At 39.2% G+C, this 24,876-nt stretch overlaps 2 protein-coding genes and 1 long non-coding RNA gene across 3 annotated transcripts; 1 reads left to right on the top strand and 2 right to left on the bottom strand.

Moving 5' to 3' along the window:
- The first annotated feature begins 12,092 nt into the window (after nucleotides 1-12,092).
- Nucleotides 12,093-12,533, top strand: LOC135652351 (uncharacterized). Its single transcript, XM_065173194.1, has one exon. It carries the CDS (start codon nucleotides 12,093-12,095, stop codon nucleotides 12,531-12,533), a length of 441 nt encoding a protein of 146 aa, XP_065029266.1.
- A 2,323-nt stretch (nucleotides 12,534-14,856) lies between these two features.
- Nucleotides 14,857-18,575, bottom strand: LOC135652196 (uncharacterized). Its single transcript, XR_010502085.1, has 2 exons — nucleotides 17,892-18,575; nucleotides 14,857-17,243 (listed from the first exon to the last, which is right to left on the bottom strand). It is a non-coding gene; the product is annotated as an uncharacterized LOC135652196 (long non-coding RNA).
- Nucleotides 18,576-18,852: 277 nt separating this feature from the next.
- On the bottom strand, nucleotides 18,853-24,238 carry LOC103970761 (vesicle-associated membrane protein 714). The gene is made up of 4 exons (XM_009384676.3): nucleotides 23,912-24,238; nucleotides 22,086-22,276; nucleotides 20,994-21,157; nucleotides 18,853-19,199 (listed from the first exon to the last, which is right to left on the bottom strand). Exons 1-4 carry the CDS (start codon nucleotides 24,126-24,128, stop codon nucleotides 19,106-19,108), a joined length of 666 nt encoding a protein of 221 aa, XP_009382951.1. The 5' UTR covers nucleotides 24,129-24,238; the 3' UTR covers nucleotides 18,853-19,105.
- Nucleotides 24,239-24,876: the final 638 nt, after the last annotated feature.

Consider the following 24,876-nt stretch of genomic DNA (forward strand, 5'->3'; position numbering starts at 1 on the left):
TCTGGAACCCAGTGATCTTTCTCCTCATTAGCAGGTTTTATCAAGCTTCTCCGCCATACTCCACTGCATCTGCCTCCCAACCGCAGCAGCCTCTCAAATCTCAACTCGTGGACCGTGACTCTATCTCAGTCGCTCCACCTTCCGTCGCTGCTCCCACCGTGATCGTACCCGACGTCGCCATCGGGATCATTGCGTCGGCCTCCTTCGAAGCTGAACAAGGGCCACCACGCCATGCCCTCTTCTCCTCCTTCTCCTCCCTGCACCGGCGGCATTCTTTACTACCGCCTTTTCTCTGCCTCTTCCTACAGAAGCAGAGCCGACGTAGCCTCACAATTGCTCCCCGGCCAGTGACCTCTCCTTCTCGTTCCCGCATCTCGCTCGACTGAGAAGTGCCGCTACCGCCATCCTTGCCGCACAGCCATCACTGCCTTCCTGCGGCAGCAGGAACAATTGCAGTTCTTCTTCAACGATCCTCCTCCAGGAACGAAGGAACTGGGACGAGCAACAAGCTGCACCGCACCAGCTTTCGCTGCATCTGCTGCTACCGCTTCTCTCTGCATTGAGGCCGACGGAGCTCCTCCACTATAAGCCTAATCGCTGCAGATTTCTCCCGCTGCAGTTTCCTTGAGCATCGCTGTAGCTTTCTATCGCTGCAGCTTCCTAATCGTTATAGCTTTCTCATCTACTGTAGCTTCTGCCGCAGCCACAGCCGCTGCATCTCGCTTCCCTCTATCGCAGCCGCAGCCGCAGCCATAGCCACAGCCACAGCCGCAGCTGCAGATATCTGCAGTAGCAGTAGCAGTAGCAGCAGCAGCAGCTACTCTTCTCACTCATTTCCTCCCCCATTTCCTCTGTCTTTCGTGAAGTACTACTCTCCCATTTCCTCCACCTTTCGTGAAGTACTGTCGGAAAAAAAAAAAATTCCGATGTCTTCGTTATCTTTTTATAATATTCTAGTTCCTATTGACTTACCGTTTTTCTACCCGACTTATCTCCGTCAATGCTACGCTAATCCCTTTCGAGTTATCAAAGGGTTGCAATTATACGTCTTGACGGGCTCAATTTTCTAATCTCTTATTTAGATACGACTTGCTAGGCTACATTGACGGCTCCTTCAGTTGTCCGTCAACCATGCTTAACATTCCCGGAGAACTTAGTCCAATACCTAATCTAACTCACAAACTGTGGCTACGTCAAGATCATCTCATCCTCCAAGCTATTCAAACCTCAGTTGCTGGATCTGTCGCTCCATTAATTTCTGCATGTGTGACTGCTACCGATGCATGGTTTAAACTACAAACAACCTTAACGAATCATTTGCGTACTCGCAAGCTCAGTCTTCTATCCAAGCTGATGGTGACCAAACAAGAGGAAAGCACTATCACTGATTATCTACAAAATATCAAAGTTATCATCGATGACTTAGCTTTGATAAGTCATTCCCTATATGATGAGGAGATCATTATCCATACCTTAAATGGTCTTAGAGACGACTATAAAGAATTGGCGGCTGTAATTCGGGCACGCGACTCGCTAGTCTTCTTTGAAGAACTCTATGACAAGTTGACTGACTATGAGATATATTTGAAGCGTGCCGACAAACTGCCCAGATCGTCTATCACAGCTCAAGTCAGTTATAAGTCTAAGAGGAAGAACACTCGGTACTCTCTGAATATCACCAAAGGTATTCTTGATCTTATGAGTCTCATGCATCACCCCCCTTATCCTCCTAATCATAACTTCTCGCAAAGTGGCAACTCCAATACTCATCCACCTTGGTATCTTGCCCCTTCAAGCCAACAACGATGGGTCGTCTGCCAATTGTATGATAAAATCGGACACTCCGCTAAAGTTTGCCGGTCTTGACCTTGCCTTCTTGCTCCGTCACACTGGCCTCAAGCAAATCTCCTCACTACTCCGACAACTAGCCGGCCCAACTGGATTGTGGACTCTGGAGCCTCCCATCATATCACCTCTGATCTTCATAATTTGTCTCTCCATAATCCCTATGGTGGCGATGAAGATATCATCATCGGTGACGGTAAAGGCCTTCGTATAACTCATGTTGGTTCCACAACGCTTACTTCTGATACTACCATATTTACACTCGATGATGTTTTATGTGCCCCTAATATTAAACGCAATTTCATTTCTGTTTCTTAATTTTGTAAAAATAACAATACTTCAATTAAATTCTTTGTTGATTCGTTTCTTGTTAAGGACTTGAGCACGGGGGCATCATTGGTCCAGGGCCCGAATAGAGGTAACATTTAATAATGACCGTCAGCTCCACATATAATCCAGCCCACTATTCATTCTTCCGTTGCAGCTCCAATTGATGTATGACATCGTCGTCTTGGTCATCCCTCGTCCCTTATTCAGCAAAAATTACTTTCTCGTTTCTCTCTTCCTATTTTTAAATCGCATAGTTCTATATTGCATTATGATGCATATCTTAGTAATAAAAGTCATCGACAACCATTTGACTCATCTTCCATTTCCACCTATAAACCATTTGAAATTATTTATACAGATGTTTAGGGCCTTGCCTCAATCCTGTCTTTTGATAAATTTAAATTTTATGTCATTTTTTGTAGATTACTTTACTAAGTATACATGGTTATATCATTTTCACCATAAATATGACGTTTCGACTATCTTTCCCACTTTTCGAATGTTGGTCGAAAACCACTTTTAGTCTACTATCAAAATGGTTTACTCTGATGGTGGCGGTGAATATCAAGCCCTGGCGTCCTATCTCTCAGCTTGTGGTATCCAATACCTCAAGTCTCCCCCGCATACCCCTCAACTTGTTGGCTTCGCCGAACGCAAACATCGGCATATAGTAGAAACTAGGCTCACACTTCTCCATCAAGCCTCCATGCCTTCAAACTTTTGAACGACAGCCTTTCAAACTGTCGTCTACCTTATTAATAGAATGGCTATGTCAGTCTTACAATACCAATCCCCATTTGACATACTATTTCATAAACCCTCAAACCTTCATAAACTCAGAGTATTTGGTTGTCTATGTTATCCATGGTTGCGTCCCTATGTCTCTCATAAGTTAATATCACAATCTAATCCTTGCGTTTTTATAGGTTACTCTCTTGCACATAATGCTTTTCGCTGCTATAATCTCCACGCTCACAAAATTTGTATATCACGTCACGTTATTTTTGTTGAATTTGTCTTCTCTTTTCAAAACCATACCTCTCCTGCCATGCAAACCACCTCATTAGCCATTCCTCATTGGAGTATACCTTCGATCCAATCGGACGAGCCTCCCATGACATCCTCCAGTTCTGATCCACACTATTCCACTCCTCTAGTTTAGCAATTGCTCATTCCTTCTATTCCTACTCCACTTCTTTCTTCTCCGACTATTGGGGTACTTGGTTCAGGATCACAATTGTTATCTTTAATTCCTTCTCGGCCAAGTGAGCCTCCTGGCGCACCGCCATGTGTGAGGAATATAATTCCCTCCTCCACAACTCAACATGAGATCTAGTACTCTTTCATCATACACAAAACATCATTGAGTGTAAGTGGGTTTTTCGAGTTAAGCGGAACCCCGATGGCTCTATTGCCTGATATAAGGCACGCCTTGTCATCAAAGGGTTTCATCAAAGACTTGAAATTGATTTCACTAAGACATTTAGTCTCGTTGTTAAGCCCACTACAATCAGATTTATCTTGAGTCTGGCCACCACTAAGGGCTGACAATTACGCCAATTGAATGTTAATAATGCCTTTTTACAAGGGACTCTAACTGAAGATGTTTTTATGCAACAACCTTCTTCTTTACTCATCCTCAGTATCCAAGACATGTCTGCAAACTTCGAAAAGCTATTTATGGACTTCGTTAGGCTCCAAGAGCTTGGTACACTGAACTTGGCTCTTTTCTAACTTCAGTTGGCTTTCTCAACTCCAAATCTGATTCCTCATTATTTTTGAGACAACACCATAGCGACACAACATATATATTCTGGTATAATCAAACAATTGGCAAATCGATTCTCGCTCAAAGATCTAGGACCCATGAACTACTTTCTGTGTGTAGAGGCTACGTTCACATCTCTCAGTCTCTTTTTGTCACAAAGAAATTACATTCAAGATTTATTATCCAAAACACACATGCGGGATGCAAATGTAGTTACAACTCCTCTATCTACTAGTGGCTCTCTCAAATTATCTAATGGAAGTCCTGCTATGGAACCCACTCAATACCAACAAGTCGTTATTTTCCTACAGTACTTAGCTCTCACCCGTTCCGATATCTCATTTGCAGTCAACAAATTATCATAGTTTATGCAGAGGTCGTCTACTATGCACTGGTTTACGATCAAACAAATCCTACAATATCTTAAGGGGACCCTCAATCATGGTGTCTTTCTTCGTAAACACTCTCCACTTTAGCTTCATGCCTTTACCAATACTGATTGGGTAAGCAACTTTGATGATCAAACTTTATCAGTTGGAGTTCTAAGAAGCAAAAGACAATCGCATGGTCTACAATTGAAGCTGAATACCGTACCATCGTCACTGTAGAACTCAATTGGGTCATAAATCTGCTCAAAGAACTCAACATCAACTCCACTCCTATAATATATTGTGACAATGTCGGAGCTACCTATCTGTGCGCTAATCCAGTGTTCCACTCCCGCATGAAACATATTACTATCAACTTTCATTTTATACGTTGATTAGTTAGTTGACACACTCACAAAGCCTCTCGCGATAGGAGATAACGGTGCTAGATCCTGCAGTGAACTCCTGCAGTCAAACAAAGTACTAAATCCTTCCAAGCTAAGGGCACGTCTTCCAACCAAGTAGGAGAGTGGATCTGGCCCTCGGAGGAAGCCATCTATTTAGGGTGCCATATGGGAAGGACTCTGGTCTAATCGCGCCTCGATTTGTGAATTGAAACCAAAGGCGCCAAAGGCGGTTTAATTTAACATAATAACAATAATAATAATAATAACTACCACCACTATAAAAGGAGAACGGAAAAGAGGGTGCATCAGTTGCGGTGTTCTGTTACTCCAAGAAGTTGGCTATCGGCGAGACTCCGCCCCTCTTTCTTTCTTCCTTCATCGCTCGTCGCCTTCTCCCTTTCCGAGGGAGAGCGAAGTCGCCCGCCGTCAGGTGATCTCCCCGACTCCCTCTCGTGTTCTTTGTTTTCCGTACGGCCTCCGACTAGCCGATGCGCGCAAGTGGTTTGTGGATTCTTGATGAAGTTGATGAACGAGATCATCTCCAATTGATCTTCGGAACGAAAAGATCCTTCTCGTTGATCTTGTTGCTGTTGGATTGCGTAGATCGGGCGTCTTTTGCGATCTTTCTTTCTTTTTTTACCCTTGAGTTTAGGGTTGTGATTCCGACGCTTACTTATCTTTACTGTTTCTTCCTGCCCATCATCGGGTGATTTCTCGGACTCCCTTTCGCGTTCTTGGTTCTTTGTACGACCTCGGATTTGCCTGTGCATGAAAGAAGTTTGTGATAGTCCCGATCCATCTTAAGAACTTCCCCTGGTACCGTGTTAATCGTGTATGTTTCTGATCTCCCTCCTTTTGCTTGCTGGAGTTTACGACTTCAATTTTCGACGTATTCCTTTCTGTATGCTTAATTTATGGTTTCGATCGTCTCAAGAACTTAAAATCTTGAGTTCTTTTAGAAGTTCAAGAATAAACCAAGCAAATGTTGGGCGTAAGGATACCGTCGTGATCATTATGCTAAAAAAATATTTCTTACTAATTGGGAATCTTTCTGACCCTGCTTCGTAGAGTCGATCTCTAAGTGATTCTTAACCGTTATTATTAAATATTTTATTTAATAATAATATAATCATTTTTATTAAGTTCATTATTCATTATAATCAATTTTATTATTAGTTTAGATATTTTAATTTTTCATTCTAAATATAATCATTATTATTAAATATTTAATATCATTAAAATATTTTATTATGGTCCAAACGTTATAAATTTGAATTAATTCTTGAACGTTATGAGTTGATGAAAATAAATGTTCTTGATGAGAGAACATCTATATAAATGAGGATTTTAGTTTGTGGGCTCAACATTTCTTTGAAGTTAAAAGGATTTCTTACATCATCTAAAACGAGAGTTCTGTGTCGAAAAGTACCAAAGTTCAAGAAGAAATCATTGCTAAAATTTTTGACAACAATGGCCGGAGGTACTTTCGTTTCCGCATTAGTTTTATTGTGTTTCTATTATAATGATTTAGAAACATATTTTGGTATTAAAAATATCTAACATTTGATATCAGAGCCCTCTAACCTTTACCTTGATATGAAAGAATTTTTATTTTTATATCATGAATATAGTTTTATTTTAATTTCTTTTTTAAACTTCTTGATATATTTCAAGTTAAAAATCATGAGAATATAACTTTTAAATATTTGGAGTTAATAAAATATTGATATTATGTATGCATATTTGGTTATATTGATTTATGCTTATGAGTTCATTTTATATGTCTAAAATATCTAGTGATTCATATAATCTTAATTAATTAAAAATTAGTCATAATATTTTTAATTAACTAAAATTATTTATACAGTTAAAATAAGGATCACATAAATAATTAGACATTATATTGTGACTAATTATATTTAATATAATAATTATTATCCTATAAGACATTTTATTATAGTTAATATAATTAATCAAGATAAAATATCATATTATTTTCATAATTTATCCACAAGGATTATGAATTGGAATATAATTTGATAGTTTTATCATAAAGACTGAATATATTTGAATTAAGAATTTAGCCCACAAGCAATTTGTATATCATGAGATTAATATTTTTTTGGCATGTTTCACATTGGTAAAATATGTAATTTAAATTATTAAGTTTTAAATTTTGACATAAGCATTTTGATTTTATGTAGTTTCTCAAACTGTTAATTTCTGATGTGATATTTTCAAACTTAAGGTTGATAACTATAAGATATGAAAGGAGAGAGTTCTTCTTCATTTAGGGTGGATGAATATTGATTATACTATTAGGAAAGACGAATTACCTATAATCACTAATATCAGTACTTCAATTGAGATCGCGTTATATGAGCGATAAGAGCGATTCAATCAGTCCAGCGAGATGTTTATCAAAACTAAGATAACTGCTGGCATACATGGTGACTAGCATGAAAAAGTTCGAGACTTATTATAAGATATTGATGAGCAATTTTTCACTTCGGAAAAGACACTAGTAAGTACTCTAATAATGAAAATTTCATCCCTTAGACTCACCAACACAAAGGGTGTGCATGAATATATAATGCAAATACGAGATATTATGACTCAACTTAAGAAACTCGAGGTTAATATGTCAGAATATTTCCTAGTGCATTATATTTTAAATACTCTTTCCCATCAATATGGGTTTTTGAAGATTTCATACAATACACATAAGGATAAATGGTCAATCAATGAATTAATGATCATGTGTGTTCAAGAAGAAGAGAGGCTAGTGATGGAACTGACTGAGAGTGCATTGGTGGTAACCACTCGTGGGAAGAATAAAATTGATAAAAATCAAGCCAATTAAAATGCTCATCACCCCAAGCATCAAGAAAGAAGCAAAGTGTTTCTTTTATAAAAGGAAGGGACACACTAAGAAGGAATGTACAAAATTTCAACAATGGCTTAAAAAGAAAGGTAAACCAATCTCGTTTATATGTTATGAATCTAATATGGTTAATGTTAATATTAACACTTGGTGGATTAACTTTGTACAACAATTCATATTGTAAACTCTTTGTAGGGTATGCAAAACCTAAGAAAGCCAGTGGGAAGTGAGCAAAGCATCTTATCAGGAAATAAGATTGGTTCACATGTGGAGGCAGTTGGAACATGCATTTTAACTTTAAGTAGTGGTTTTATTTTAAAATTGAAAAAAACTTTTTATGTACCAAGTTTCTCGCGAAACTTAATTTCTGTTTCCAGACTCATACCATTTGGGTATTCCTTTAATTTTAAGGACATATCATTTCATTTATTATATAAATCTGATTGTGTTGAGAAAGATATTTTGTCTGATGGTCTTTACCGTATTTTATTACAAAATAATGATACTCAAATTTCAATGCATGTTCACGCTCGCATTAAAAGGTGTAATATTAATAAGGACTCCTCTATATTATGACATCGGAGATTATGACATATCTCCATAGAGAGAATTAAGAGATTAGTTAATAATATGGTACTTAATACTCTTGATTTTACTAATTTTAAGACTTGTGTGGACTGTATTAATGGAAAGCAGACTAATAAGTTCAAAAAGGGTGCTAATAGGAGTTCAGACATATTAGAGATCATTCATACTGATATATGTGGACACACATGATCAGAAATACTTTATCTCCTTTATAGATGATTGCTCACGATATATGTATATCTATTTGCTTTATAACAAAAATGAAGCATTTGATGCCTTCAAAGTCTTTAAGGTTGAAGTTGAGAACTAATGTGGTAAGCAAATTAAAATTATAAGATCAGATAGATGTAGAGAATATTATGGTAAATATACTGAAAATGGATAAACACCTGGTCCTTTTGCTAAGTTTATTCAAGAACATAAGATTGTTGCCCAATACACTAAGTTTGGTTCTCCAAACCATAATGGTGTTGCAGAAAGAAGAAACCGAACATTATTAGATATGGTGTGGAGTATTCTTAGTAACTTCAATCTTTCTAAGTTCTTGTGGACTGAAGCACTAAAGACGGTTGTGTATATATTAAATCGAGTTCCAACGTTCAAAAGACACCATTTGAATTATCGAAAAGTTGGAAACCGAATTTGCGACATATGCATGTTTGGGGATATGTCCGTTTGAGGTCAAAATATATAATCCACAAGAGAAAGAAACTGGACCCGAGGGATATTAGTGGGTATTTCATTGTATATACTGAAAAGTCCAAAGGTTACAGGTTCTATTATCCATATCACACAACTAGGATTGTGGAATCAAGAAATGCTAAAATTTTGAGGATGACATTATTAGTGGGAGCAATCATTTCAGGAACATAGTTTCTGCACATGATCATATAAAATCTTAACTTTCCACATCAAATGATAGATTGACTATAATTTATAGCACTCCTCAAGTATAAACTAGTGCTGAACAACCAATAATTGAAATTTCACAAGTTGTTGATAGTATTCTAATAGATTAAGTAGTTTAGGAATTACAACAAGCTCCTTAACAATTGGTTGAACCACAAGTTCCTCATGGAAACATTGATACAACATTAAGAAGATCTATTAGAAATAAAAGATCAACAATTCACAGTGATTATGTTATATATCTACAAGAATCTAACTATAATATTGGAGTCAAAAATGATCCTGAAACATTTTCATAAGCCATGAGTTGCAACGAATCAAATTTATGACACGATGCCATGAAAGAAGAGATGAATTCCATGATGAGCAATGGAGTTTGGGATCTTATAGAGTTGCCTAATGAAGCAAAGGCTATTGGTTGCAAATGGGTCTTTAAAACTAAGAAAGATTCATTAGGCAACATTGAGAGATACAAGGTAAGACTTGTTGCAAAGGGATTTACTCAAAAAGAGGGAATCGATTATACAGAGATATTTTCTCCTGTATCTAAGAAAGATTCTCTTCATATCATTTTGATATTGATTGCTCATTTTGACCTTGAGTTGCAACAAACGGATGTAAAAAATGGTATTTCTTAGTGGAGATGTAAAGGAAGAAGTTTATATGAAACAACCTGAAGGTTTCTCCTCTAGTGGTGAACACTTGGATTATAAGCTTAAAAAGTCTATATACGGTTTAAAATAAGCCTCTCACCAATGGTATTTTAAATTTACGAAGTGATTTCTTCATTCAGATTTGTTGAAAATCTCATGGATCATGCATATACCAGAAGGCCAGTGAGAGTAAAATACGTTTTCTTGTTTTATACGTAGATGATATTTTACTTGCAACTAATGATAAGGTTTTGCTGCATAAGGTGAAACAATTCCTTTCTAAAAATTTTGACATAAAGGATATGGGTGAAGCATCTTATGTCATTGGCATTAAGATCCATAGAGATAGATCTCGACGCATTTTAGGTCTATCACAAGAAACCTATATCGATAAACTTTTAGAAAGATTTCGCATGAAGGATCGTTCACCAAGTGTTGCTCTCATTGTGAAAGGTGATAGGTTCAATTTGAACTAATACCCAAAGAACAACCTTGAAAGGGAATAAATGAAAAACATCGCATATGTTTCTACCGTAGGAAGCCTTATATATGCTCAGGTCTGTACTAGACCTGATATTACATTTGTTGTAGGGATGCTAGGTCGATATCAAAGTAATCCAAGTATAGACCATTGGAGAGCTGCAAAGAAAGTGATGAGGTATCTACAAGGAACTAAAGATTACATGCTTATGTATAGGTATATATATAATCTAGATGTGATTGATTACTCAGATTCAGACTTCGTCGGTTGTGTTGATTTTCGTAAATCAACATCAATTTATATTTTTATGATGGCTGGTGGAACTATTTCTTGGATAAGCTCTAAGCAGACCTTGACTACTACTTCTACCATGGAAGCTGAGTTTGTTTCCTGTTTTGAGGCTACTTTGTATGGTGTATGATTTAAGATTTTTATTTCTGAACTTAGAATTATGGATTCTATTTCTAGGCAATTAAAAATTTTCTGTGATAATTCAATTATTGTGTTTATGATTAAAAATAATAAAAGTGAAAGTCGAAGTAAACACATCGAAATTAAGTATTTAACCATAAGAGAACATGTAAAAGAAAGAAAGTTATCATTGAGCATACCAGCACATAATAATTTTCATTGTATTGATGCTATATTGTTTTTTCCCGTTGTGGATATTCATCTACCATAATGGTGCATCTATGTTCAACGAGAACTTTTAGCAGCTAAAAAATTTACTATATGGAAAATTTTGAAGGTTGATGAATGTTGAATAACGAAAGATCCATGTTATGTTACAGCCTGATCCCATTATTCACTCTAAATTATACATTTTGTCCATTATGGTAACCCATGTTGGGGCCTCTCCAGCTTTCCCTAGTTATACATTTTGATTGCAATCTGCACTTGCCTCGTCTACCTTCAAATTTCAAGCCCTGCAATAAAACCCAGCTTTATTTTTTTTCGATTTCTTAGTTATTTTCAGGTTAGTTCTCGTTACCACTATTAGGTAATAGCTTTAGGGAGTCATAGTATGTGAGTTTCAAGAATCGTACTCTGAATATGTTGTGGGTTAGTTTAATTATATCTTTGTTGGTAGTTTTTTCTGTTTAGTTCTCATTGCTTTGTTGGTAGTTTAATTATATCATTCTTTCAAGAACTACATCAACGTTTGCACTAGACATGCAAATGATGTTCGACGTTTCCCTATTGTTTCAGTTAAAGATTTTGGTTTTATTTTTACTATTATCAACATCAAGAGGCCTTGGAACATATCCCGTATTAGTTTGACCTTTTGACAGATATGGGATCCCACATTTCTTTTGAGTTGGGAAGATGGTAAGTTATGTCTAGAGCATTGGCGATTGATGATTGGAACTCTGGCTATTATAAAAATTGCTATAATCCTCATGGCTATTATAAGAAAGGTTGATAGGATCCTTTTTACTATGATTTAAGCAACTACTAGAAAACTGACAATTTGATCTAAAAGAAGAAAATTCGGATTTCTTATCATAGCTATCTAAATGTAATTTGTCTTAAATTTTAGTCGCCATGAGTTTTTAAGCAGAACGAGAATTTGTTTCTCTCTATCGATATAAAGCCTTTCAGACTGGATGGGAAAAAAACCAAAGGAAAAACCCTTATATCTTTCCAATTATTTTATATCTTTTTAGCTTAAAACAGCAACAAAGGAAAAGGAGGTTTGCAGATCAAAGGGAGAGCTCGGGGAGGACGCGCAACAAGGGTCTCCGTTCGCGCCCGAGATACAAGATCAAACGGTTCCCCTGAACTTCCGGCTCCCCTCTTTGGACGCATATGATGGCTCCACTGACCCAGCGGATCATGTAGCCGCTTTCCGTGCCCAAATGGCACTGTATGAAACCTCTGACGCTTTGATGTGCAGGGCGTTTCCCGCGACCCTGAGGGGGCCAGCTTGCACATGGTACAGCAGTCTGAAGACCGGGGTGATCGCCTCCTTTGATCAGCTCGTCAAATACTTCAAGCTTAACTTCTTAGCCTACGCCCGACCAAAACCAACCGTCGCACTGCTCCTCGAACTCAACCAAAGGGAGGACGAGCCCCTCTCGCATTTTGTGAATCGCTTTACAACACAAATCCGGGGGTTGCTGGACGCTCATCCCTCTTTGTTAGTGCAAGCGTTTATGACAGGCCTGCGACCTTCCAGATTCTGCTGGTCCCTCGTGGAGCGACCCCCCACCACAGTACCAGATATGCTCCAGCGGGCTAACCAGTACATCGCGGCGGAGGCCTGGGTGGCCGTGAGGAGAAGGGATGACTTTCGGTAGCAGGCTCCATAGAAGAGGTCAAGCACCCGTGGTGGCCATCCGATGTAGTCCTCATGAAAAGAAATCTAGGCCCTGCCTCAGTCTCTTTCGAGCGAAGGTTCAGTATCTACCTGACCGCCTCCCGACTCGCGATTAGCCCCAACCTAACCCCTTTTGTATCTACACGACTCGGCCGCAGCCTGCCTGAGCATGTACCTCGGCTGCCGACGACCCGAGTACGCCTCTGCGCACCCTGCCTGCCTGAGCATGTATCTCGGCTGCCGACTGCCCGAGTACGCCTCTGCGCAGCCTGCTCAGCCGACTGCCCGAGTACGCCCCTGCGCAACCTGCCCACCTGCGTCGTGCTCCTCGGTTGCGTGCTTCCCGAGACCACACCTGCGCGGCCTGCCTGCCTACGTCGTGCTCCTCAGCTGCGTGTTGCCCGAGACCCCTACCTCGGCACGTCCTGCCCGCTTGAGCTACTCCTCGGCCGCAGCCCGCCTGCGCCGTGCTCCTCGGCTGCGTGCTGCCTGAGGCCCCTACCTCAGTGCGGCCTGCTCGCCTGAGCCATATCCCTCGGTCGCAGCCCGCTTGCGTCGTGCTCCTCGGCTGCGTGCTTCCCGAGACCCCTACCTCAGCGCGACCTGCCCGCCTGAGCCATATCCTATTTGCGCGACCAGCCCACCTGCGTCGTGCTCCTCGGGCGCGTGTTGCCCGGACCACACCCGCGCGCGCTGCCTGCATCGTGCTCCTCGGGCGCGTGTTGCTAGGGACCGCACCTACGCACCCTACCCGCCTGCGTCGTGCTCCTCGGACGCATGTTGCCCGAGACCACACATGCGCGGCCAGCCCGCCTGCGTCGTGCTTCTCGACCCCATGCTTCCCGAGACCACACCTGCGCTGCCAGCCCGCCTGCGTCGTGCTCCTCGGCTCCATGCTTCCCGAGACCACACCTGCGCGGCCAGCCCGCCTGCGTTGTGCTCCTCGGCCCCATGCTTCCCGAGACCACACCTGCACGGCCAGCCCACCTGCGTCGTGCTCCTCAGCTCCATGCCTCTCGAGACCACACCAACGCGACTAGCCCGCCTATGTCGTGCTCCTCGGCTCCATGCACCACAGCCTCCACTCGGCTCAAAACCGAAGCCATGCCTCGGACCCCCCTTTACAGCATTCGATGCATAACTTCCTTCGGGGGGAGAATATGATGAGGGTAATAATTATGATAAGACTCGAGCTGACGTCAACTGCCCCAGATGACGCCTCACGCCTTGATCGACCCGATAGCACCTGGTCGAATGGATCGGAACGCCGATCGAGGCGCATTAACGACCTGCTCATGCTCGATCGTTCACGCCATGCCAACACCAGTGTCAAACGCTACCAGGAATACGAGCCTGCCCCCTTGCAAGCGGGCACATCAGGAAACAGTAAGCTTCCCTATAAATACTCTCACGAGAAGAAAAAAAGGGAGACAACTTAGCTAAACAAACCCCCTACGACTACTCCACTAACTTGATCGTCGAAGGGGTCAGGTCAAGCTCCCGACCCGACCTGTGTGCAGAGACGAAGACGGGGGCGCCTCCCATCGCGTGCCCAGGTGAGGAGTCCCCTCCCCGAGGAAACGGTTGACCCGTCGCGATCATACCACCGCAATTGATCACCTCATCAGTCTCAAAGGTCGCCCCAGGAAGACCCCCAATCATTCGGACCCGAACCCAACCGCGTCGACCCCGAGGCCACGACTTAAGGTTGTTTACACCAACATCTCTCAACTCTTAATTTTTATTATCCTAAAAAAATTTGACCTCACATCTAGGATTACGTCCCGGATCATTAGATAAGAATCCGAAGAAAAAAATTGACTATTTTGTTTGATTTGACATCACACCTCAAAAAATAATTTTTTTTGATTTGAAAAGAAAAAAAATCATTTTTACGAATTTATTTGTGATTTCTTCGTCACAAAAATTTTCTTGTCACATTTGATAGGTAAAACTTTTCATTGAAAATTGCATATCCAAATATAATTGGGCACAAATTCAAGCTCTTTTTTAAATTAAGTTTTAATATGTAATAAATTTTTATTATGAAATTGGATTTAACCTTGAGAAAATTTGATTTAACCACTAATTATGTACTTCTAAAATATTTTTTAAATTTCAAAAATATTAATTAAACACAAATCTTTGTTCTTTAATTAGAAGTTTTAATTAAATCGAATTAAATCCGATGGCCGAAAGAAATTATTGATATATCAAATTTAAGTTGAAAAACCGGTATTTGCTGCCCAATAGGGTCTCGAGGGAGCTCTAACTCGTACCCATCTTACTGTGCAGCGGGAATGGAACATTAAACAAAAAGATAGTGTATTAGCACTAACACAACACAGCAGGACTCCGTTAAAAATAGTTCAGGAAAAAAATGAAGCCAAAGAAGCAAATGGAGCAAAATCATTCCCGACTGCTTTTGAGTGAAAATAACAAAGGAAGACTGACGCAGTAGCAGACGAATACATGCATACCGCCGATAATTCAAAACGCATGCACACAAACACCAAAGGAAGATTCCCAACGGCTTGTCCCGCATGTAAACGAAATACAGATGAACCAGCCTTACTGCTTTGTACTGCCGATACTTCAAACACAGAAAACACCAATTTTCGAACAAAGGAAACATACCAAACAGTGATCTTCCAGTTGGTCACCAGAGAAGGTTATGCATCACAACCATAAAAGTCATATGATGGAATTTGACAGTACAACAGATGAGGACAATTGCTTCAAGATTTCCATTATTAACTAAAAATAAAAAGCTTTAAGAACTAATAATCTTATGGTCCCCAAAATAAAACAAGCTTATTGTACCCAAAGAAAAGTACTCGGGAATGCCTTTTCCCAATATAAAGAGAGATGATCCTTAAATGAAAAGTAACATCATGACCATAAAATATTTCAACAAGTTCTACCTGGACACGTGGGAAGAATGAGAGACACTAGTGGTGTAATGAGTCATGTAAATGGACAAATAGATCTCAAAGGGACTTTGTTGCATGAATAAACAAACAACAATATCCACTGCCAAAACAAGCATGGCTAGAAGGTCAATAAGGGTCAAGAGACCATACATCAACGGCGAATCATATGCCTAAAATTTTGTTGCAGGAGTTTGGCTCAGTTTAAAATATGGATCAGTTAATGTGTTCACGCTCTATCAACCCAAGTATAGCATTTTGTATAAAGTGCAAATTATAAGAGAAGAAAAAAAAGAGGAAATTAGAAATGCATTTCATCATATATATGATTAAAGGATTTATCACAATCTAACAACTTTCAGGTAAGACTAGACATAAACAAACACAAATTGAATTATAAGTGCACCTATAATTACAATGAAAACCTGTTAGTTAATGAACGATTATATCATGTAATGGATAATTGAGTCACACAAATTAAAAGATCCTCTATTCAGATTTATTGCTACAAAGTCACGGATTTGCGAGCACAACTGAAGAACTCATTGATTTTTCAGATTTGGTGCCCTCTAATGTTGCAGACTTGGAGGTATAGCTGAAGAATCTCTCTCGATTTTGTATACTGTAACTCTCTTCTTATGTATCCTCTAATCTAGCAAGTCAAAAGTTCTAAGTCCCATAATAACATCACAGATAAATCACATTAATGCCAATTAATATTGTGTCATATGGATACTTGTAAGAGATATTCGGTCTGTAGTTGATCATTTTGACCTTTTATTGTGCAATCGTTCAAAGCTTGTAAAGTCCGTTTGTAACTTGTGGATCTCGAATGAGGCACTTTCTCTAACTCGTTTTCTCTTTTGTAGGTCCTAAGGGACCATAAGAGGTTTCGGGAAGATTGACCTTTACGGACAGACACGTAAGGGTGCCGCACGACTTAGGTAACCTGAATATCCATACTACGACAACTATGTGAGTTACAAGAAGCTCATATTTGAATATCCATCACAAAACTTGCTACCGTCATGAACCATGGACGTGGCCCTTTGTTCTGATTTTTATTTGCTCAATATATCGATCAATCTCTTCCAAGTGCTCTCCTCTCGTCTCTACCATTTGTTAGGGTAGGGGCGCTTCTGTCAGTCGCACTTGATCCGGTACATGATATTGGACATCTATGACTAGTGAATCATGAATGATTCATCTCACTTGTTTATTATGGCAAGAAGAAACTCTCAACCTCTTAGCTTCTTGAACTCGACGCCATTATCTACCATTCACAAGCAGGTGAGCAAAACAATCACGAAACCCTAGTTCTTGAGAAGTAATTTCCCCTAACTAATTGTAAGCATAAAAATCTGTAATTATGCTATGTCAATAATGCAGAATTAACCTACATGCCAGGATTGAAATTCAATACATAGATCTATACGATGCGTACCTTTTGATGCCATCCGTTCAGAGATCTTGTTTGATCTGCTCAGCACCGTGATCCAAGATTGCTGCAGGCTCCGTCTTTAATCCGATCGCGCTGCGGAATCTGCAGGAAGTGCGAAGAGTAGACCCTTTCTCCTCTTTTCCTATCCTTTCACAGGATCACCCAGATTGATGGATTTGGGGAGAGGGTTTTGGGGAGAGAGTCGAGGAGAATAACTGAATTCCTCAACGGAGAGATGCGTAGATGAGATCTCAGAAGATTTCCTCCCATCAAGAATATCTCCGAGGAATCGTTCCGTAGTGGACTTAGTTTATATTGGCTAAAATATCGCAACGGAACACAATTAGTTATTCTATCTTATTCAATTATAAAGGGCCACATATTCTAACACTAATTACTTCACATACTCCAAAGATCATTTAGTTACAAGAAGATATCACCATAAAAGAAACGCAAGATAACCGTCGATCGATCAAAATATATTACTACAGAAATTTTTTGAAAGAAAGTTCCTATAACGAAGTACAACGTGGATCCGAAGCAGACCTCAAAGAACGAAGAACATCGTTGATCAGAATAAGCGAAAACAGCACGAAACGATAAAAAAATTATCGAGCCCAAAGAGAATCATCGTTGTTCAGCATATGAGAGAATAGCGTGAAACGATAAAAAATTATCGAGCCCAAGACGATCATCGTCGATCAGAATAAGAGAAAACGGCGCGAAACGCGATCAAGAATTATCGAGCCCAAGAAGAACAACGTTGATCAGCAGAGCGAAACAATCAAGGATAATCGATCCCTAAAGTTTCTCAAATGCAAAATCCCACGAAGAAGCAAACCCCAGGAGTTGAAGATCATCATATAACTCGATCGTTCAGTAAGAAAGAAACGGCGCAAGAATCATCGATCCGTAGAAGAATACATCGGAGGGAACGATCCGTGGAAGAATAGGAGGCGGATCGAACCTTGAGAGTCGTCTTGAACCTTAGAACGATGCGATACCAGCGAGGAAGCTTTACTTCCTCACAAGAACCTTGGGCGGCGAATTGCACGGGAGAGGCATAGGCCAAGAGGTGGAAGCAGGGTTTGGCTCCTCCTGGTCGTCCGCCCTCGAATGCCTTCCGCTTCCCAAACCCACAGTAAAGCAAGATGTCTGTTGTTGCGGTTATTTATAGGAGAGCTAAAGCTAATCTCGACCGTTCATATATGCAGGATTAATAACACGGTGGTTAGCGGTTGCGATTATTTATAGGAGAGCTAAAGCAGATCTCTACCGTTCATTTAAGCTATGTGATGCAAACGACGGATTTAACGAAAGCATATCTCTACCCTCCTTTTAAGCAGCGATATAAACACACTGATTCACTCCAGAGAGCAACCTCGATACAAGCGGGTTGCAAGGGCCCACGCTGAGATCTGCAGATATGGGCCGTCGTATTATATTGGAGGAAACATTATTGACTTGGATTCTCATTTTGCCCTTCGCCTTCTTATAAATGACATGTTTAAAATTTCAGAGGTAAACTATGCCACCAAATTACTTCCCACCCTTTTTTGCAAGAGCTTGCGTACGCTGATACACTTCCACTTTTTAACAATTACAAAATTTTGTAAGGAAATAGAAAGAGTATATCCCAATCAAGCATCTAAGAGATTACCTATCTTCTCCACAAGAGAGAGAGAGAGAGAGAGAGAGAGAGAGAGAGAGAGAGAGAGAGAGAGATAGAGAATCACCAAATTTGTACATAATGATTTTGTTAGAAATATATAACAAAAGTTTAATGATCATTTATTGTTTTAAAGAATTATTAATTCTAAATTAATTGTTCTCTTTTCTTTTGTCATTTGAACTTATGTGAAACTATCACCAAGCAAACCAAACATGGCAAAGGGCAAAAATTCCCCAAGATATAAACATTTCACAGCTAGAAATAACTAAAACACATTAATCACGAAGACGATACAAATTAACTCCATATATAATGCTACCTTAATTACCTTAAGAGTCACACCAGAAATCAAGAATCTACAGTGAATAAACCATGCAGTATAGGGAGAGCTCTTATGCAGTCGGCGGAGTCCAGCATTTAGAAATTCTGCATCACGCAGGCTTAATGGAGCTTTCATCGCACAGGCAAGAAAATGTACAAAGCACACCTCAACGAAGTTTAATAACAACTTATCTTGATCTGCATGATGGAAGAGTGATGCCGCCACAGCAGGCTGCTATTATTACGTACAGCAACAGAGCAATTGCAACTGTCAACACAGCTCTGCAGTGCCACCAACGGACAAACAGTTGGTATCATTAGAGTGGAACATTGACCAAGTCTACAAAATTAACCTACATAAACCCAATGGGCAGCAGCAATAAAATGCTTGTGAATGGAAAACAGTTTAAAGCTTGTAAATACATAATAAGCAAACATATGCTCTGGTCCCATCTCGATTAAGTGATCTAGTCAGACAGATGTTACCTCTTGATCCGGTCAGCCGTCTTCAGAACTGTATGCTAGCAAAACCATAGAGACCAACACCATAAATATTTTGGCTATTGGTGGAAGAACAGTCTTGAATTTTGACTTACCATTAATGCAGTACATAAGCCATTACTTGAGGGGCATCAACCCTTACACAACGAACTAATCCAACACTAGTATATAACACAAATCCATGGACTTGTTAAGGCCTCTAGTACAATGTGCTGGTCAAAAACCAGCACACAGCCCTACTCACAATTTAAACCTAGGCACCACAGCTCTCAATTAACAGTTTCCATGGACTATAACTATACTCACAAGACAAGATTATAAGAATGGTGCCATCCAGGAATCCACCACTTGACCAGTCAATCCATCTGACCTTTCACTGCCTCATGAAATAATGTCTCTCTAGAGTATCAAAGTTAATAATATTCAGTATGGATGTACAGAATCATAATGTTAAATCCAAACCCCAATTGCTGGTGTCAAACGACATGATAAAGACCTTAAGCTCTGACTTCGTTTCCTAAAGATGAAAAGAAAACCTGACCAAAATAGTTTCATATGGACATATTTCAACAACCAAATGTAAAATATTAACACTTTGTTTCCTAAACACATGAAATTAAACCTGAACAACACAGTTTCATAAGGACATATTTCAACAACCAAAGGAAATTATAAACGCTAGTTTACAAAACTATCATATGACCATCTATCCTTAATGATCCTGACATCACACCAGCTTTCTAGATTTTAAATGGTGATTATGTGCATTCAGATTTTGTGAATAATGGCAAGATCACCACAACCTATATGGAGAAACAGAATCAACTAATCAATACTTCCAGTTCATAGATCCACATTTTGAGCCTTCGACTACTCATTCATTTTCAAGAAAAACTCAAATGCTATATGCACAAAGGGCACTGATTCTAAATCATTCAGAGGAAATCTCAAATATACTTTCATTTGCTCACCTTAATTATATCCTAATTATCCAAGGAAACTGCAAACTAAGTCAATATTGTTAATTCTGCATTTTCTTACAAAAGATTTTGAGCAAGATGAAGCTTCAATCAACTTTTACATCTTTGTTCTCTGACACAATTATATGACACAAGTCAGTGAGTCATTTTTAACAAACCGGAGAGACAAAAATGTAGTGAAATTACCAACAGTAACTGTTATGCAACAGTAGCTTTTACACTCCTTCAACTTCTTATGCTGCAGTAACAATAACCATAGGAGAAACGAAAAGAACTCAAATTATTTTCAACAATCAGATCATCTGGATCTATTAATCAGTGAAATTACCAACCACAGGTTGACATCAAGTGAAGGCCTAGTCCGTAATAAAACTGATAGAAATAGACATCTTTTCAGTTATTTATTTAGTGAAATAAATTCAATTAACACAATTTTATTGGCATCATCACCACCACCAATAAGTTTAGACATATTAACCACACAAGAAACAAAACTTGGTTGTCAGGTTATAAAGTCCTCATAATTGTTAAGAAAAAAATGTAAATGTGTGAAATAGTTCAAGCATAGGGCTCAAATTGAATATTAGACACTTACAAAAGCTTGGCATTTTTCATCCACAGAGCACGCCGGAGTCGCCTAGATTGCTTTCTAAAATGAAAAGCACTGTCTTGCATTGTAGCAGTTTTGTCAACGAGAAGTGAAATACGATCACCTCTGTCCAATATCTTATCAATATTGTCCACCATGATAGTGTGTATCTGCAAATTTTTGAAGTGTCATAAATTTGACTAGCACATATCACAAAAGAGGATCAACTAAAGGTTGAGGATAGTATAAAAATGAGAAATGATTTGTAAGAAAATGGACAAAACTAATGCAAGATAATACAGAATTCCTTCAAAAATAACAGATAAATTCATTATATGTCTACATAAACTAATGTGACATCAAGCCCCAAATCCCTGTACTTACGGCAAGACTATAGTATCTCTGGAGGGCAACTTGATACTAACAAACACCAATGCTATATAAAATAACAGATGAATTAAATGCCGATAGCAACTTCAACAAAACAAACATAAAGTAAAAAATATGTCAATTACCAATCTCACATCAAATACCATCATACTCACTTTTTCTTGAGTCATACGAAAGAGCTTAGCTGTAGCGAACGAAGTCAATTAAATCATTCTAGTTGAATGAGCCAGATTTAACCTTTCAATCAATGTTTAACATGAAATATTATGCAACAACCATGCCACTAAGAGAATATGTTCCAAAACTCATATAATTCCAAAGACAAAATTACAAATTATGGATTCATTGTAGTCATGTTTATTATGCACAGAAATTTTGAATAGGAAGGAAAAACAAAAGGTGAGAGGATAACAAAAGAGAATTAAGGACTTATTAAAATAAGAATCACAGGATAAAACCCCTTTATGTTTAAGTAATTGACCATTTAAAAATTGAAACTGAGTGTTTTTCTGCAACAGAAAGGGATCACATTACAGTTGCTTAGTTATCTATCAACTATCAGCTATCACATAGTCTTATGTCTGTGCACCTAATAACAAGATTAACATTTTAAAGGGAACATAAATAACATTAATCATCGGAACAGTAATCGGACAGCTACCACTTTTTAAGAAAACAATATATTATAAATAAATCTTCAAAACTTGCCTCACTAACTTCACCTCGCACACGGTTAAGTGTGTCTGCACTTGGGTTGCTTGAGAAGAATTCCATCTGCTGATGTAACACTCTGGAGAACTCATCATTCATTGCATAAGCTAGTGCAGAATGGGCAACTCTGCCATAATTCTTCATGAATCTCATGTGAATGTCCTCCAAATATTGAAAAGGAACCCGCCCTACAGCAAAGCAGATGAACACCCTCTAGTCGAAACAAAATCCAGAGATGATAGAACATAAAGGCAGAACATAAATGACACAGAGTAACTGAAAATAAATTTTGACACATAAAACACAAAGTTCAACTGCTTTATGTATAAACTATAAACACCCAGAAATCATTGCTAAAATAAACATCTCTAAGTAACTCGTTAAGAAGAAAAGGACAACTGTACTCTCTACCCAGGTCTGATCAAAGTTTCATTAATTTATCCTTCTCACCATGGAATCTATGGATATGAAGCATGGATACAGACATTGGTAGTAATATGATATGATAAGAATACACCAATATATCAAATCATGAAAAAAAAAATCAGGAGTTAGCAATTGCAAAATTAAATACTTTTATATGACAAAGCTTGGAATTTGTTTGTAGCGTTAGAATGTGTAGTTATATATTATGATAAATAGCAACAAATAACTAGCACGCCTCATGTATTCATTATTAATGGGTTAAGATCTTGGCCAACTTAGATACACTGCTGCTAACAGTGTACGACTACGAATACATACTACTAGAGATAGGACCAGCTGTGCAAAGCAGCCCTCAACAGGGTCCAACAACACCTGAATTTGGCTGACCAAGTCAACATCTTGGACTGCTTGGCTGAGGAATAAGACAGTTACAGGGTCAGGTCCAAACCAAACCATGACAAAAAATGAGAGGAAATAAAGACCAATGGTGAAAAATCAAAAGACAGAGTAGGAAGATTAAACAAAGAACCATTGTCTGACCTGTGGAATGCAAATGTCAAGTCCAATCTCCCATACAAAATAGCATTGAATTATTTAAAAATCAACACAGCCAGCCCTCAAGCAAAAAGAGAATTCTACCATCAGGAAGGATCAAAAGACCGGCCACCAACAACAGGGCAGTATAATTATTTGGGAAAGGAAAAGACCTTTCCTATCCCATTTCAATGTTAAAATGTTTGTATGAAAACTAATCTTATTAACTACAATTTGGGATACACCTTTATGCACTTATTCACATATTTGCAACATCTCCTAATATGTACTGAAAAAAAGTTAAATATAAGAAGGGTTTTCTATTGTCTGCTTCAAAACTTCCAATCATGCACTCAGCCAAACTGCCAAACAACATAAAAAAAACCCCACCTAACAAGCTGACGTTACCATAATTTTACCTAAAATAAATGACTATATATATAAGCATGCCCTAATCCCACTAACATTAAAAACCTAATCTCCTACCCCTCCCCAGTAAGAATAACAAAGAAATTATAAATACCTTAAGCTTGCATGGAATTATCATGAATCAAATACTACAATAATTTCCTTCTTTCTTCCATTAGTTCTTACAGTTGAATATAACTGCGATATACTCGTTGAGCATCAACCATTCGGTTTCATGATCAGTAATCTAAGGTTATGAACAAAAGAACAAGATTCTTATTACTTGCAATAAAAATAGGACCCAGCAAACAGATTATAACCCTAAATACCCCACACCCCTATATCTCAAACAGAAAGAGATCATCAAGAAACACCAATTTTCTAACCAAGTGTCAAAATCACACAAACATATGGATGATATAAAGGAAATGCGAGAACATGAGCCTTGAACTCACTCCCGAAGGTCTCGTTGGCCATGCACAGGAAGGTGATCCCATCAGACCTGAGGACGTGGAAGATGTACCGATCCTGGGAGAAGCAGAGCCTGGAATCGGAGTCCGGCGGCAGCTTCTCCAGGATACGGCGCGCGAGGGCACCGACGTTGCCGGTCACGGCCGCGAACTCGGCGAGCACCACCGTTCCCCTCGCCACCACCGCGTAGAGGATCGCCATCTCTCTCTCGTCGAGGTCGCCTTGTTAGGATTTTTTGGCAAAGGAAACGCCCTTCTTTAGCCACTGGAGAGTCAACCTCCGATGGCTCGTCGGGGGATAGGCGTTAAAAGTGGAAAGTCTCTTTTGTGAAAAGATAATTATTACATTATAACCGAGGCGAAAATTCTCCCATTCCATGCTACTACGAATCTTGATGATGATAAGCACACCTCGACACGCATCTCAACACAGCACGGAGCAAAGATGGGTTAATGCTAGCGCGAATCTTGATGATGACAATCACACCTCGACGCCCATCTCAACGCAGCGCGGAGGAAAACTGGGTTCATTCTAGCGCGAATATTGATTATGGTAATAATCACACGTCGACGCGCATCTTAACGCGGCACGGAGGAAAGATGATTCATGCTAGCGCGAATCTTGATGATAATAATCACACCTCGACGCGAATCTCAACGCAGCACGGAGGAAAGATGATTCATGCTAGCGCGAATCTTGATGATGATAATCACGCCTCGACGGCCATCACAACGCAGCACGGACGAAAGGCTTGTTCCGTGATGGTGCGAATCTTGATGGTGGTAATCACACTTCTGTGCCCATCTCAAAGCACGCTGAAGATGGCGTTGGTTAGTAGGGTGGCATGGGATGGTTTATATAATCGTATGAAAATTTTCAAAATACCAAAAATATTTTAAAAAAAAATTATCCTATAATAACACACGTAAAAGAGCTTTTTTTTTTTTTG

This window comes from Musa acuminata, chromosome BXJ3-11 (genome assembly GCF_036884655.1).
Source record: "Musa acuminata AAA Group cultivar baxijiao chromosome BXJ3-11, Cavendish_Baxijiao_AAA, whole genome shotgun sequence".
Classification (NCBI taxonomy): Eukaryota; Viridiplantae; Streptophyta; class Magnoliopsida; order Zingiberales; family Musaceae; genus Musa; species Musa acuminata.